Below are 14,653 nucleotides of genomic sequence, written 5' to 3'. Positions count from 1 at the left end.
AACCAGCATCGTGACCACCAGCAGTGCCACCTATGTGGAAAGATGGTCGCTCGCAGTGACAAGATGCAGCAGCACCTTGCATCATGTACTGGAGCTGTCGCCACGACATCAGGCATGCGGTGTAGCTTCTGCTACAAGGCCTTTGTCCGTGCTGATTTTGCTAGACGACATGAGAAGTCGGCTTGCGGTCTTAACCCAAACCGCATAGTGCATTCATGCCAAAACTGTGCTAAGGAGTTCGCCAGGGCCGATAAGTTAAAAGCCCACATCAAGGTATGCAAGGGACCTGCTCCACCTCCAACAAAGAAGCAGAGGATGGCAGCAATTAAGCCTGCAGTTACGCCCAAGCCTTCGACCAGCCGAAAAAAGGTGGTGACCGGCATGGGTTTGGCCAATGTCCATGGTTTCATAATCGCCGAAGTAGTAGTTTTCAAGGGCAACTTGAAGACGTACGTGGCAGAAAACACGTCAAGTACTGCCAAGGATATCTGCTCTTACCTGAACTCCATCAAGGCAAAAATAATGAGTCAACTTGTAGAGGAGATAGAGGAGAACGGTCCACTCAAATTCAACATCGTGCTTGAGTGTGATTACGAAAAACCTGTGGATGCCAGCGAAGACAAGAGAGCATTCAAAACCATTAATGTGCCCCTCTACGCAGTTCATGAGGTGGAGGAAGCAGTTACTGAGTCCATCTCTAAGATCTGCAAGGAGGAGGAAGATTACATGGGAAAAGGGTCAGGATGGACTTCGTCGGCCGTTAAGCGACTTCAAATTCGCATAAACAAGCTCGATCCACTCCGTGCCAGCTCCTACATCGAACTGCCTACCACCATCGAGTCAAGACATGCGGTGATAAATCCACAAAACCTCGAAGACCACATGTGTTTTAAGTGGTCTATTCTTGTGAAGTACATGGAAGGTGAGCATCCTGAACGTGTCAACCAGCGCTACCATGACTTGGATGGGAAGTTCAACTTCACGAACATCAAGTATCCTACTCCAATCAGGCAAATACCGTTGTTCGAAAAACAGAACCCTGGAGTCTCCATCAACATTTACAGCATCGACGAGAATCTGAATATTGTACCTGCACGAGTCGCTCCTGAAGAAAAAGAACATCATTTCGACCTTCTGCTCTTGGTTAATGACGATTCGTCCCATTTCACCTACATTAAAAAATTTTCTGCCCTGGTTGGGCGCCAAATCACTGCACACAAGCATAGAATTCATGTCTGCAAAAGATGCTTTAAGCATTATGATGATCAGGATAGGGTTAGTGGGCTCACTGGTCTTCAGTGTTTGGCAAAACACCGTGAGCTTTGCAAACAGCATACTGCTGTTCGAATGGAAATGCCATCCCCTGTTCAAAATGGGCAGCCACCTGTTCTGCAGTTCAAAAACTTCCACCATGCTGATAAGATGCCGATCGTGGTATATTGCGACTTTGAAGCTATTCTGGAGAAAATCCATACATGCCGCCCGAATCCTGATGAAGCATACACGCTGCAGTATCAAAAGCATAAAGCATACAGCTACTGCATTTATGTGAAAGCTGATAACACCATCATTCCTGTACACCTCACTTCAGCACTTCCATCAGAGCCTGAATTGTATCGAGGTTGTGACGCAGAAGATAAGTTCATTTCTCGCATTGTGGAGATTGGTCATGATGTACAAAAAATATTTTCTACATCTGTTTCTATGACTCCGCTCACACATTCGCAGAACACTACTTTTCTGCAAGCAAGTGTGTGTTGCTACTGTAGAGGAAAGTTCGGAGGATCTGCAAAGAAAGTTCGTGATCACAATCACTTTACCGGTGAATATCTGGGGCCTGCATGTAATGACTGCAACCTTCTCAGGCGCAGACCAAAAAAGTTGATTGTGTTCTTCCACAACCTGGCGTACGACCAGAACTTCATTATCAGGAAGTTGGGGTACGACAGTAAAGACATCTTCATAATCCCGAATTCAGAGGAGAAGCTGATAACGTTTACCAAGAAGTTGCATGATAAGTTCAGCATTCAGTTTGTCGATACGTTCCGTTTCATGAGTCGGGGTCTTGCTTCGCTCGCTGAGTTCTTGCCGGCAGACAAGTTTGTCAGTACTGCTGAGTTTTTCGCGCCTGATGAGTTGGAGTTGGTTACCCGCAAGGGAGTCTTCCCGTATGATTTTGTCGATTCTTTTGCTCGACTAGATGATACTAGTCTTCCGCATATCGACGATTTCTACAATAGTCTGACTGATTCCATGATTTTAGAGATGGAGTACGCTCATGCAGTGAAAGTCTGGGATAAGTTTCAGTGTGCTACTTTGGGGGAGTACGCTGACTTGTACCTAAAGACAGATGTTCTGATTTTGGCGGACGTATTCGAGAATTTCCGTTCCATATGTTTGGAGACATATAGTTTAGATCCGTCTCACTATATTTCTTGTCCAGGGTTCGCTTTCGATGCGATGCTTCGTACCACAGGTGTGCAGCTAGAGCTTCTCACAGATTATGACATGTATATGTTTGTGGAAGCAGGTATTAGGGGAGGAGTAGCGCAAATCATTAAACGGCATTGCGTAGCCAATAACTCCTACATACCTGAGACATATGATGCATCCAAGCCATCTACATTCCTGGAGTACATTGATGCAAACAACTTGTACGGGTGGGCGATGTCTCTGCCGCTTCCAATTCGTCATTTCCAATGGGCAGACACATCCATTGATATCGTGTCTGTCCCAGATGATTCTCCTACAGGCTACATTATTGAGTGTGACGTGGAGTATCCTCACGAGCTCTACGAAAGTCATAAAGACATACCATTTCTCCCCGTAAATCAGTGTCCGCCCGGCTCAAATCAATCAAAGCTGATGACAACACTTGAAAATAAGGAGCATTACATTGTACACTACAAAAACCTACAGCAAGCAGTATCGAATGGGCTGAGAGTGACTAAGATACACCGAGTCCTACAGTTTGAGCAGTCGGCGTGGTTGGAGCCCTATATTCGGCTGAATACCAACAAGCGGAAAGCCGCAGCCAACGAGTTCGAGAAGGAGTTCTTCAAGCTCGCTGTGAACTCAACATTTGGCAAACTAATGGAGAACAAGAGGCGGAGGCTCAAAATGGAGTTGGTGTGCTCTGAGAAGAGGTTCAAGAAGTTGGTGTGTCGTCCTTCCTTCAAGGACCGTACAATGTACGAACTGAATTTGTTTCTAGTCCACCTTAATCACGAGACCATCATTTTCGACAAGCCGATCTATGCCGGGCTAGCAGTACTCGACCTATCAAAGACTCTAATGTATGACTTCCATTACAACACCATGAAACCCCGTTACCATGACAATATTCACCTGATGTATATGGATACAGACAGTTTCGTGTATGAGATCCAGACACAGGACTTCTACCATGATCTCAGAGCCGACCCTACACTGATGGCTAAATTCGACACCAGCTGCTACCCTTCCGACCACCATTGCTTCTCCCCCATCAACAAAAAGGTTGTTGGAAAGTTTAAGGACGAGTGTGCGGGAGAAGTGATGGAGGAGTTTGTAAGCCTACGGGCCAATCTCTACGCCTACAGGTGTGGTGGTAAGAGCGAGAAAAAGGCCAAGGGCATCCAGCGATGTGTGGTCAAAAACCACATAACATTCGATGACTACCTGGATGCCCTGCAAGAACACCGCACAATGAGGGCAGGTGTTAGAGCAATTCGCTCCCGGCAGCATATACTATACAGCGAATATAGCAATAAGCTGGCCATAACGTGGGAGGACGACAAACGGCTCATCTGCGAAGATGGTATCCGCACGGTCCCCCACGGATATGTTGGAGGCGACGAATAATTTTTTTCTGTACATAGTTTTTGATGTAAATAGTTTGGCAGTTTGGTTTTTTCCATTTATTTTATAGTTTTTCTGATTTTGTTGTATAGTTTCCGTTTTTGTTGTGTAAAATATGTTTTTAATTTAATAAATACAATTTTACCTACATGTTGTTTATTATTTTTAATATAGAACCTATATCCCCCGAGGTACTGATACTTATAAATGCCTTACAGAATGGTGAAATGTAATTATACACAAACATTAAAATATCTGCTTCCATGCAGCTTTTAAACACGAGTACGCAAACATGAGAAGGGAATATTACTTGTGAGTTAGGACTCAGAAAAATTTCTGGTCCACTAAGATGGAGTAATAAATGTTTTTTTTAATTTTCATTACTTAAACTATCGCATCCACAATGCTAGTATTGATAAAATATATTTTAGTGAAAACCTATAAATGATAAGACTTTAAGAATAATGGTGGTTACAACAACAAAATGACTGTGGATTTTGTGGATTGTGTGATTTATTTTAACAAAATTTGCGAATTTTTTTGGTTATAAGGGTCATAATAATGTTAATAGAGAATTGAAACTCGACCTTACATACACTGGCGTACTTTAAAAACCTACACTTGGTGATACCATCAGATGAAATCAAGATGGTGGTCTTCACTAAATAAGATGGCTGCCTCCGGCAGGCAGCGATGGTGTATATGTTTTATTTTGATAATAAATTTATTTTAAAGAATGCGGTGTAACGAAAAATTGTAACAGGGGTGAGTGGGGTGTTCGATGACGATATCATTGTAACAGAGGAGCGGGTGCTAGATGGTGTATTCGTAATGTAGAGGAGTGGGGTGTTCGATGCACAGGTTTTTTTAATTAAAATTTTATTAAATAATATATTTTTTTCATTTAAATCGGATAATAAATAAAGATTTTCAAGATGGCGGACGAAACTCGAAATGTCGGAATGTTCTAGAAAACAAAATGGTGGTTAAAACAAAATGGCCGCCGGGGTCAAAGGATAAGGTCAAATCCAAGATGGCCGCCGAAAGTGACGTAATCCAAAATGGCTGCCGCGGATCCCTGGATCCCCCTCCCTCCTCCCCTGTCCCAGGATCGGCTATACTTATCTACTAGTATGGTGCCTTTTTTGGGGTTATGTTGCTCCGGGTATTTATCATAGCTAGTATGGTGGTGTTTGTTTTAAGCATACTGGTGGTGGGGGTGGGGTAGACATAGCTAGTAAGACACTTTTTTGAGGTTATGTTTCTCTCAGGTATTTCGTCATATCTAGTATGGTGGTGTTTGTTTTAAACATACGCTGGGTGGTGGGGTTGCGGTATTTGCTTTTCGATATTAAACATGGCGGGTTATTTTCGAAATTTAATTATGGCTGATGGAAATTTAAATTTGGCGGTTTGGGCATAGCTAGTATGGCAGTGTTTTTTAAGCATACTGAAACATGGCGGGTTATTTTCGTAATTTGATGGTTGGATATTAAACATTGGCGGCTTAAGCATACTTTTCCAAATTTAAGCATAGCGGTTTGCTTTTTGGAAGTTAACTGTTTAGGCGTAGCTAGTATGGCGGTAATTTAATAAACATGACGGTATTTTTTTAAAACTTAAGCATAGCGATATTTTATTTCTTTTCGCAATTTAACAACATGGCGGTTGCTTCTTTTAAGCATTTTTTTTAAGTTATTGCGGTTGTGGAGTGGTGTGTGTTTAAAGACATATTTTTTTATATTTAAAGACATGGCGGTTGTGGAGTGGTGGGGGGTCTATAGGCATATGGGGTTGTCCGCCACACATGTTTTAGACCAAAAGTAAAATAAAACCAACATTCTTTTTTACCCGTGTGTTGTCTACATTATTTCTTTTTTCCACCTCTGTATATTCCTTGTGCTTGCTCCTTTCCTGTACGCAGCGATGGCCTGACCTTGTTTCTCTGTGGTAAACACTTTCACTGTCACCCAGCAGGTAAACACATTCCTGGTCGCCGGCGCACGCTTCCAGCACGGCTTTTGTAACTCGATGTAAAGTAATGCTTAACACATTGGCCTGTAAAAATATTATAAAATTTAAATATGCTTAACACATTGTTTACAAAATATTATATATTTTAACTATGCTTATTTTCTATATTTATAATATTTATTTTACTCGACGTAATAGTAACTATGCTTAACACATTTTTAACTATGCTTATTACTTAAAGCATTTTTTTAAAGACATTATGTTTATAATATGATGTGTGGGGTTATAATTGCGCAGTTTATGAGTGACGCTCCAGCGGACAACATCTCGCTCTCTCTGCGCGGGATTTTTGAGGTTATGTTTCTTTAGTCATAGCTAATATGGCGGGTTGTTTTCGAAATTTAAATATGGCTGTTGGAAATTAAACATTGCGGTTTGCTTTTCGAAAGTTAACTGTTTAGGCATAGCTAGTATGGCAGTATTTTTTTTAAATTTAAATATAGCATTATTTTATTTATTTTCGAATTTAAATATGGCAATTAAGCATACTTGTAGTGGGGGGTTGGAGGGGTTTAGTCATAGCTAATATGGCGGTGGTTGATTTAAGCATATTTTTTTAAGGACATGGTGGTTGTGGAGTGGTGGGGGTCTATAGGCATAGCGATATTTTATTTTTCGAAATTTAAACATGGCGGCGATTGTGGAGTGGTGGGGTCTATAGGCATAGCTAGTATGGTTGCATTTTTTTAAATACATGGCGGTTAGGCATAATGGCAGTTAGGCATACTTGGGGTGGGGTGTTTGCTTTTCGAAATTTTAAAGACACAGCTTCTTTTAAGCATAGCTTCTTTAAAGCATATGTTTGTTATTTAATTCCCCATACTTCATCTGGTCCCGTGGTCTAGTGGTCAAAGCGTCCGTCTCCTAACCACGACGTTGGTGCGTCCCCGGGATCGAATCCACCCAGTGCCCAGGATTTTTTGTATACAATTCCCGCCTTCGGAGCAACGGTGGCGCGCTCCGGTAACTAAAGGCTGAACTAAGATGGCGGCTTCCAGCAGACGGTGGCGCGCCCTGGTAACCAATGTCAACAACCATGGCGGTCCCCACGTGACAAGATGGCGGCCCCCAGGCTGTTACTGGGGCAATGTTTACATTTCGATGTTTACATCGGTCCCAGTAACGGCTTACTGCCTCTTCTTATATATATATATAATTATATATATAATTATATATATATAATTATATATATATATAACTTCTGAAACGGGTTTGTACTGTACCTTTTTTAATAGTTTATTGCTTATACAGGACCACAATGTACAATTCACTACAAATTATTCATGATTTTTCTGTCACATTTTTTAAATCGTTGACGACAATTCCATGAAAGCAACCAACCACCGCTAAACTCTTATACCTTGAGTTAAGGCCCTGTTACACTGTCAAACTTTCACTTCCAACATCTTCCAATATGTTGTGTCAAAAATTTGGAAGGTTATGACATCACAGAAAACGTCACTAGCGCAACCTTTTTGGTTTAACAAGTTGGATGAACTGAGTTTCCATCAAATATTTGGCATATAGGAGGCTTTCTAAAATATGTAGGACGTGGGATAAAATCAGCCAAACCAAAATTGTGTGTAGCGAAAACTGAAATGTCGTTCTTGTTTCGTCACAATGAATCTTTAAAATGACAAAAAAAAACACATGGGCGATTTAAGATATTATAAAGGTGAAATAACTAAAGTAAAGATAATATGATTGTCGTATGCGAAATAATTTTATGCGTAAAAAGGAAATCATTTATCTATAACTGAAAAAAAAATCACTGAGCATTTATTTTATTATGTAATGAATATTAGTGTAAGTTAAATTTATAGATTTTTCAGAGTTTAAAAATCCACAAAAAGCATAGGTCGAAATTCCATTCAACATTGTGATGCATTATTTAATTTAAAAAAATGAGATTAAATGGAAGTGATTGAGGTAGTTTAGACTAAAAATAAACTTTAATAGTGTGACGTGATTTAAAACATATTAGAGGTTATCTGGCCCAATTTATTTGATGGAGAAAATAGAAGCCATTTTCCGGAAATATTACCTTCCAAATATACGTAGTTTGAGACAAATATTTGACAGTGTGTCAGGGCCTTAAGAAACGAGGACCCATCGAGAGTTATCAGGGCTTAAAAACACGCGAAAGCGCCACGCTGTTCGGTATATAAGTAGAAGAGTATAAATGAGGTCGAGTTTGAATTAGATGCAAAGTCTCGTGTGTGTGACCTCCACAGTGTAATTCGTGTGGACATTGCACCGGCTAGATTAATGTTGCGGAGCCCAGGGTTCGAATCCTTGAATGTGTTGAATGTGAATCCGTGAGTGTGTTTGGTGTCCTTGATAACTGTATCTTTGGAGGAACGGATTATTGCGTAAGCTCACCCCATATCCTTTTTCTGATCTCCCGATAAGCCTACCAGCACAAAGAGGCAAAGAGTTCGCGTAAATAGCGGCCAGAGTAAAGGTACTCCTTCCACAATGGCAGTCGTGACGTCATCCTAGGTAGCGGTCGACATTCTTCAATCCTCACCCTGGTCCATTAATGGAACGTACACTTAAAGCAAGGGTTTCAGTCTAAGAGTGAGGAGGGACGAGGCAATCGGATCAGCACTGTTTGTCTTCTTGATCACTGAGTGACGCGTGCATGCACAACAACATATACCATAATTCAAGAATGCCTCACCACAGAGAACAAGAACCCAGCCATGCAGAACACTTGCAGACATATGAGGATATCGGTCAGCAAGGCTGGTGACATAAGAGTCTTGAGTCTGCTGCTCATGCTGAAACACCAACAAGTACAACAGACTTACGATACAATCTATACTACTAATAAAACTGTCCTAGGTAAAAGTCTGTTTATTGGATGGAATGACGATATTGAACATGGTTATTTGCATTATTGAGAACTCAAAAATATAGTTTTTAAAATTTTTGATTGTTCGTCAGTTTGTTTGTTCCAGCTCAATTGAAAACCTTTTTGACGGATTTGGATTAAACTTTTTTATTTGAAAGGTATTTGGCTATCTTAAAAACTATAGTTACAAAATTCTAGTCCTAAGGGAAAAAGAAATAAAAAGCGTTTTGAGATAATTATATCTCCGAAACTAACCAACATATGAAAATACATTGGCTACCAATAATAAACATACGAAAACTATCACCTACAATTTTGCAAACTACAAGCCCTAAATTTAAAAAAAAATAAGTGAACATGGCTTAAGATAAATAAGTATATCTCCGAATCTAATCAAGCATAAGATAATATAATAAATACTAATTATACACATGCGAAAACTGCCATTCACAATTCTACCACTTTACGAAAATCAACTTCTAAGGGGCGAAAAAGATGTGAATATGATTTTAAGGTAGCTATATCTCCAAATAAAATCAAGAATAATAAATTTTTTTGGGTACCAGTTATAAATATACGAAAAGTACCAAACATGATTTAACATTTTGCGATACCCAGACCATAAAGGGGGTAAAAGCGTGTTAGTTATGTTTTTAAAGCGGGAAATGAACACTTACAATTCAATTGGAACTCAAAGTGAGAAACTAAGAAAGAATAATTTGCGTATAGAGTGACGTATTGTATTTGTGTCATTTATTGAATTTGGTTTTTTAAGGATGGGGAAAAAAAAAAGATGAGTTTTGATTTACTTTAAAAAGTCGTATCTCCAAAACTTATTAGGTTATTCGAAAATTATTTGGTAAAATAAAAATAATAAAATAACAATATATTATTTTACCACTTTGCAATATTCCGCCTCTAAATGTGTAAATGTTAAATTTTGTTTAAAGGGGAAAAAATGCACATTTCCGAATCTACTAGATCTAAGAGTAAGAAATTAAAAATTGACAATAAATAGCCTACATATATAAAGTTATGAATTATATTTTTTTAATTTTCCTAAATTAGATAATTCAAGGGTGTAAAAAAAAAGTAAGTTTTATTTTATCATTAAAAAAACTCTTATCTTAATAGCAAATAACGCTGGATGTAAGATACTGAGCATAACTAACTGAAATAAATAATTACGTAGGGTGCTTTTAACATTTTTTATATTCCATCGCAAAAGAAGTGAAAAGGTGGTTAATTTTTCAATATTATTATAAAGGCCGCATATCTGAAGCTAATCAAGCGCGATGTAAGTTGTTTGGTATGAATTATAAACAGCAAAATCTACCAACTCTTTTTTACTACTTGCTGAAATTATACTTCTTAAGGGGTTAAATATTGTAAATATGTTTTTAAAAATAATTAATATCTTCTGATAAAATAAAATTTAATTTATGATATTGGCAATGATGAATAAACGAACCTTAAGCTACATTCTCTTATACAACGTTCTCCAAAATAAATCCGAGTTAATATTATTTTTAAAAGATTAAAAAATAAATCATGCAATTCACTTAATCAGTATTGGCAACATAAATTTTTAATTGAATATAAATTTAAGTTTATTATAGCTAACTATTTTGGAGATCACAACTGCCGTAAAAAAACGGAGTGTATATGGTTTTTTCTTAGTTAACATTCTGTTTATTAATTTTGAATGTTTATACAGGCATTCCTGTGGGAAAAGAAGATAGGGGTAAAATTTTTTGGGAATTTTCTTTAAGTAATACTAATCATAACTGGACCACTTTCTGCAGAAAGGAACCAACCCACAAAAATGGGAAAAATGAGCCAACCTCGTTACTTGAAAAATTATATCTCATTCTACATTCTGCAGAATGAAACCAACCTCTAACTATTTTGTGCACCTATCTATGTGATTTTTAAAGAAGGACTGAAAGTTACTTGGGATGTATTACATTCTGCAAAAAGGAACCATGTTGTTTGGTTCTTCTTTGCAGAAAACATATAATGGAAATTTTTTTCAGCAGAACAGAACCATGTGAGTTGGTTCCTTTTGTAGAAATGTATACCTATTGTTCTATGATCTGTTTAAAGTAAACATTGATGTTTACAGAGTGCAGATACAGACAATAATGCTAGTTATAGATTTCAAATAGCTATTACAGATTCTTAATGTGGTTAGTGTCTAAAAAATATGGACATTTTTAGCAGGGGTAAAAAATTGGTAGAGCTTTGTATATTACAAAACCCAGCTAACAATAGTGATTTTGAAGCAGGAGAGAGTTTGAGGCAAGTTCAGAGTATTGAGGTAAGTGCAGACTTTAATAACAAAAATAATAATCTAGTTATTTGGTCGATGTAAGTAATTATCATGATATAAATGTGTTATTTTATTTTAGGATGCTTCCAAGGATAATAAAACATGTGATGTTTGGCCTGGAAATAAAATGTTGTTGGATAATCCTGTTAGCAATCCAACAACTGAAAGCAACATTGATATAATACTCCAAGAAGAAGAGGGAAATAGAAGAGAGAATAATGTACAGGTGTGTGCAACATATATTATATTTAATATTGATATAAGTTATTGGTTGGAAATAAAGATTTTTAAATTCAATTATATGTTATTATTTCAGGACCCTGAATGTACTGGACTTCCAGTAGTAACTCTCTGGCAAAATGACTTTGATTCAGTACTGTTGCCAGTACCAGGAGTTGAAATAGAGTTCATTACTGCTAACTTCACAAACACATCCCTGGCTGGAAACCTAACTACAGAGATAAATGGGACTGGCTTTGAAATACACGTTAGTACCTTAAATTTATTATTAATATTATTCTTGGCCTATTTGTTTAAAAATAATATAAGTACACATTTTAATAATAACAATTTAACTATTTTAGGATACTGATCCCATCGAGAGTGTACAACTTTTGCCTGCTGATGAAACTAGTTTAGAAGTAACCAGAAAAAATGCAAACATTGTAGCATCTACAAGCCATGATATTCTTCAGGGAGAAGAAAATATTAGTGAGGTTAGTGTAAATACAATTTTATTCATGCAACAAACTCAAAAAGTGCTTGGAAACTTAAGTTCTTATAAATAAATTTTTTGTTCCAGGAGGAAATGTTAGTTCACCAAAATGCTGATACCGATTCAGACTTCGCACCTAAACCACCCGACTCTCCGCAGAAAGGATGTGATCCGCGGCCAAAGCGAGGGCGAAAGAGGAAGCATGAAACTTCAAGAGAAGAAAACAAAGCAAAACTAAATAGAAATGAAGAACATTACAACAACAAAGGTGTAAAAGTTGTAAAATCTTTCAAAGATTACCGATGCAATTACTCACAAATGTGTCACGAGAGACTTTCAGTAGAAGTGCGAAAAGAACAGTATATAAAATACTGGGAGCTTGGTTCTTATGATGCACAAACCAATTTCATTGCTGCTCATGTGTCTGAAAATACAAAGAAAAGAAGCCAAGGAAAAAATGAAGCAAAGAGATGTTTTTCAAGACGTTACAGATTTGGCAGTGAAAATGTATGTAGGGATATATTTGTCATTACTCTTGGAATTTCAACTAAAAGAGTTAATACCGCACTAAAAAAGTTAAGGACTTCTTCCATTACTGACAAAAGAGGCCACACACAAGGTGGGAAGAACAAGATATCGGATGGCAAGAAACAAGAAGTAGTGAGACAGATTTCCAAAATACCAAAATATAAATCTCATTACAGACGGGAACAAACTGGTGCTAAATTTCTTCCCCCAGGCATGACCTTACAAGATATGTATGGAGCCTACAAAACTGAAGTTTCTGAGCCTGTTAGTTATTCCACTTATAGGCGCATCTTTCTAAATGACTTCAATCTGAGATTTAAAGCATTGAAAAAAGACACATGCAATTCGTGTGATACCTACGCAGCAAAATTGCAGACTCCGTATTCTGAAGAAGAGACATTGAAAATAAAGCAGGATCACGACAAACACATTGATATTGCAGAAGAGGCTCAAAAACTTATGAGGACTAACATGAAGGATGCAAAAGACCAACCTGCAATGGAATGTTTGACATTCGACATGGAAAAAACGTTACCACTACCCAGGATTCCTACCAATGTCATGTTTTACAAGAGACAGTTGTGGTTGTATAACTGTGGCATTCATTCTGGAAAATACAGCAAAGGTTTGTGCTACGTTTGGGTTGAAGGTCAGGCAGGTCGTGGTGCACAAGAAGTTGGATCATGTTTACTCCACCATATTGAAAATAAGATTGAGAAAGACACAAAGACACTTATTTTATGGTCTGATAGCTGTGGTGGCCAAAACCGAAACATAAAATTGACGCTCATTTTGAAAGCTGCTTTGGAATCTCATCCCTCGTTGACAAAAATTCACTTACGGTTTCTTGTATCAGGACACAGTTTCTTACCAAACGATGCTGACTTTTCTGATATTGAAACTGCTCTCAAACATCAGCAGCGTCTTTACCTTCCCGAGGACTACAAAGAAGTAATGAAGACATGCAGAAAAAGAAATCCTCTTGAAGTGGTTGAAATGAAAAAATTAATCGGAACATCCCAGCTGGAACAGATGGTTAGCAATAGGAAGATAGATGTGAACAAAGAAAAGGTTTCTTGGTTACAAACCAGAGAAATAATGCTAGAGAAGAACAAGCCTTTTTCTATTTTTCTGAGAAAAGACTTTGTAAGTGAATATTCAGAAATTGATATCAAAAAACGTCAAAGTGGCCGACCTTTAACCGGTTTCCGTGATAAACTAATACCTCTGTGGGAAAATGGTAAACCAATAGCCATCCCAAAGCTTCGTGACATAGAATCGGTAATGGATTTAATACCTGGTGATGCCAAAGAGTTCTACAAAGCCTTGTTTGGAGCTGCACAAGTAGAAGATGATGTTGATGGCTTCTCAGGAGCACCAGATTTTGATGTGGAATAGTGTAGCAGATGTTACTGTTTTTCAGACTACAAAACCAAATTTTTAAATAGAATCAGTGATGATTGTAATACTTGGTGATGACAAACAGTTCTATACAAAGCGTTGTTCGGAGCTGTACATGTAAAAGATGATGTCGCTGGCATCTAAGGAGTACCACATTTTGACGAAGTGTAGCAAATAGCTGTGGGTTTTAAACTACTAACAAACTACCTACTTATAGTTTTGAAGTATCTAGTAGTAAGTATTTTAATAAAAAATGTTACTATAAAACAGGTTTATCAAGGAAAAACTTTTATTTTATTAGTAGTTGTATGTAAATATATTTTGTATTAAAAAAACTACAAAATGTTTACTAATGTATTTACTTAAAGTTTCTGTCGTATTTATTTTTGTTAATCAAGTGTATTAAAAACTATTAATTTATAAAATCAGAAACACTAATAGTGCAGCTTGGATCATCCAACAAATTAAATAACAATATTATTCTATTCTGCATAAAGGAACCAATAAACAAAAAAACTATTTTAAGTGTTAAATAATAAACTTTATTTACTGAAATTTGGAGGGATGCTGCAGGAGTAATAAAAGAGCTGTAGTAGTGAATATTGACATTCTACACATCCTTCTGAATTGTTTATTGAAGATACACTTTGACTATCATTATCTCAGTTCTTATGTTGTGTGTGTTGGTTCCATTCTGCAAAAAGTGGTCCAACTAAGATTCAACTAATACGTTGGATAAGAAATTTGATATTTGTAGTCTAAATTTCAAATAAACAAGACGCGATTGTTTAAAATATCTTACAATAATGGAGGTATTTGTAATAAGGTGAAAATATTTAATTTTAAGCATAACTTTAACCATAATAAAGTTGAGTGTAAGTGTAAACTATGGCATAACTGTAATTAAAATGAAAAAGGTCAGTGTTTAAGTATTTTTAAAATATTC

At 37.3% G+C, this 14,653-nt stretch overlaps 1 protein-coding gene across 3 annotated transcripts; it reads left to right on the top strand.

The window, feature by feature from the left end:
- The first annotated feature begins 11,021 nt into the window (after positions 1-11,021).
- Positions 11,022-14,000, top strand: LOC134527175 (uncharacterized). Of its 3 annotated transcripts, none has more exons than XR_010074119.1 (3): positions 11,022-11,289; positions 11,380-11,550; positions 11,648-12,005. XR_010074119.1 is itself a non-coding variant. In XM_063359580.1 (2 exons), the coding sequence occupies exon 2, from the start codon at positions 11,872-11,874 to the stop codon at positions 13,702-13,704; it is 1,833 nt and encodes a 610-aa protein (XP_063215650.1). In that variant the 5' UTR covers positions 11,022-11,289; positions 11,380-11,871; the 3' UTR covers positions 13,705-14,000. The 3 variants fall into 3 exon arrangements, 1 of the variants encoding a protein (XP_063215650.1); XR_010074118.1 differs by having other exon boundaries at positions 11,380-11,779; positions 11,866-12,005; XM_063359580.1 differs by having other exon boundaries at positions 11,380-14,000.
- The last annotated feature ends 653 nt before the right edge of the window (positions 14,001-14,653 follow it).

The sequence above is a fragment of the Bacillus rossius genome, chromosome 1 (assembly GCF_032445375.1).
Source record: "Bacillus rossius redtenbacheri isolate Brsri chromosome 1, Brsri_v3, whole genome shotgun sequence".
Classification (NCBI taxonomy): Eukaryota; Metazoa; Arthropoda; class Insecta; order Phasmatodea; family Bacillidae; genus Bacillus; species Bacillus rossius.
The sequence above is the reverse complement of the archived record's forward strand: the minus strand, read 5'-3'. Positions and strand labels throughout refer to the sequence as shown.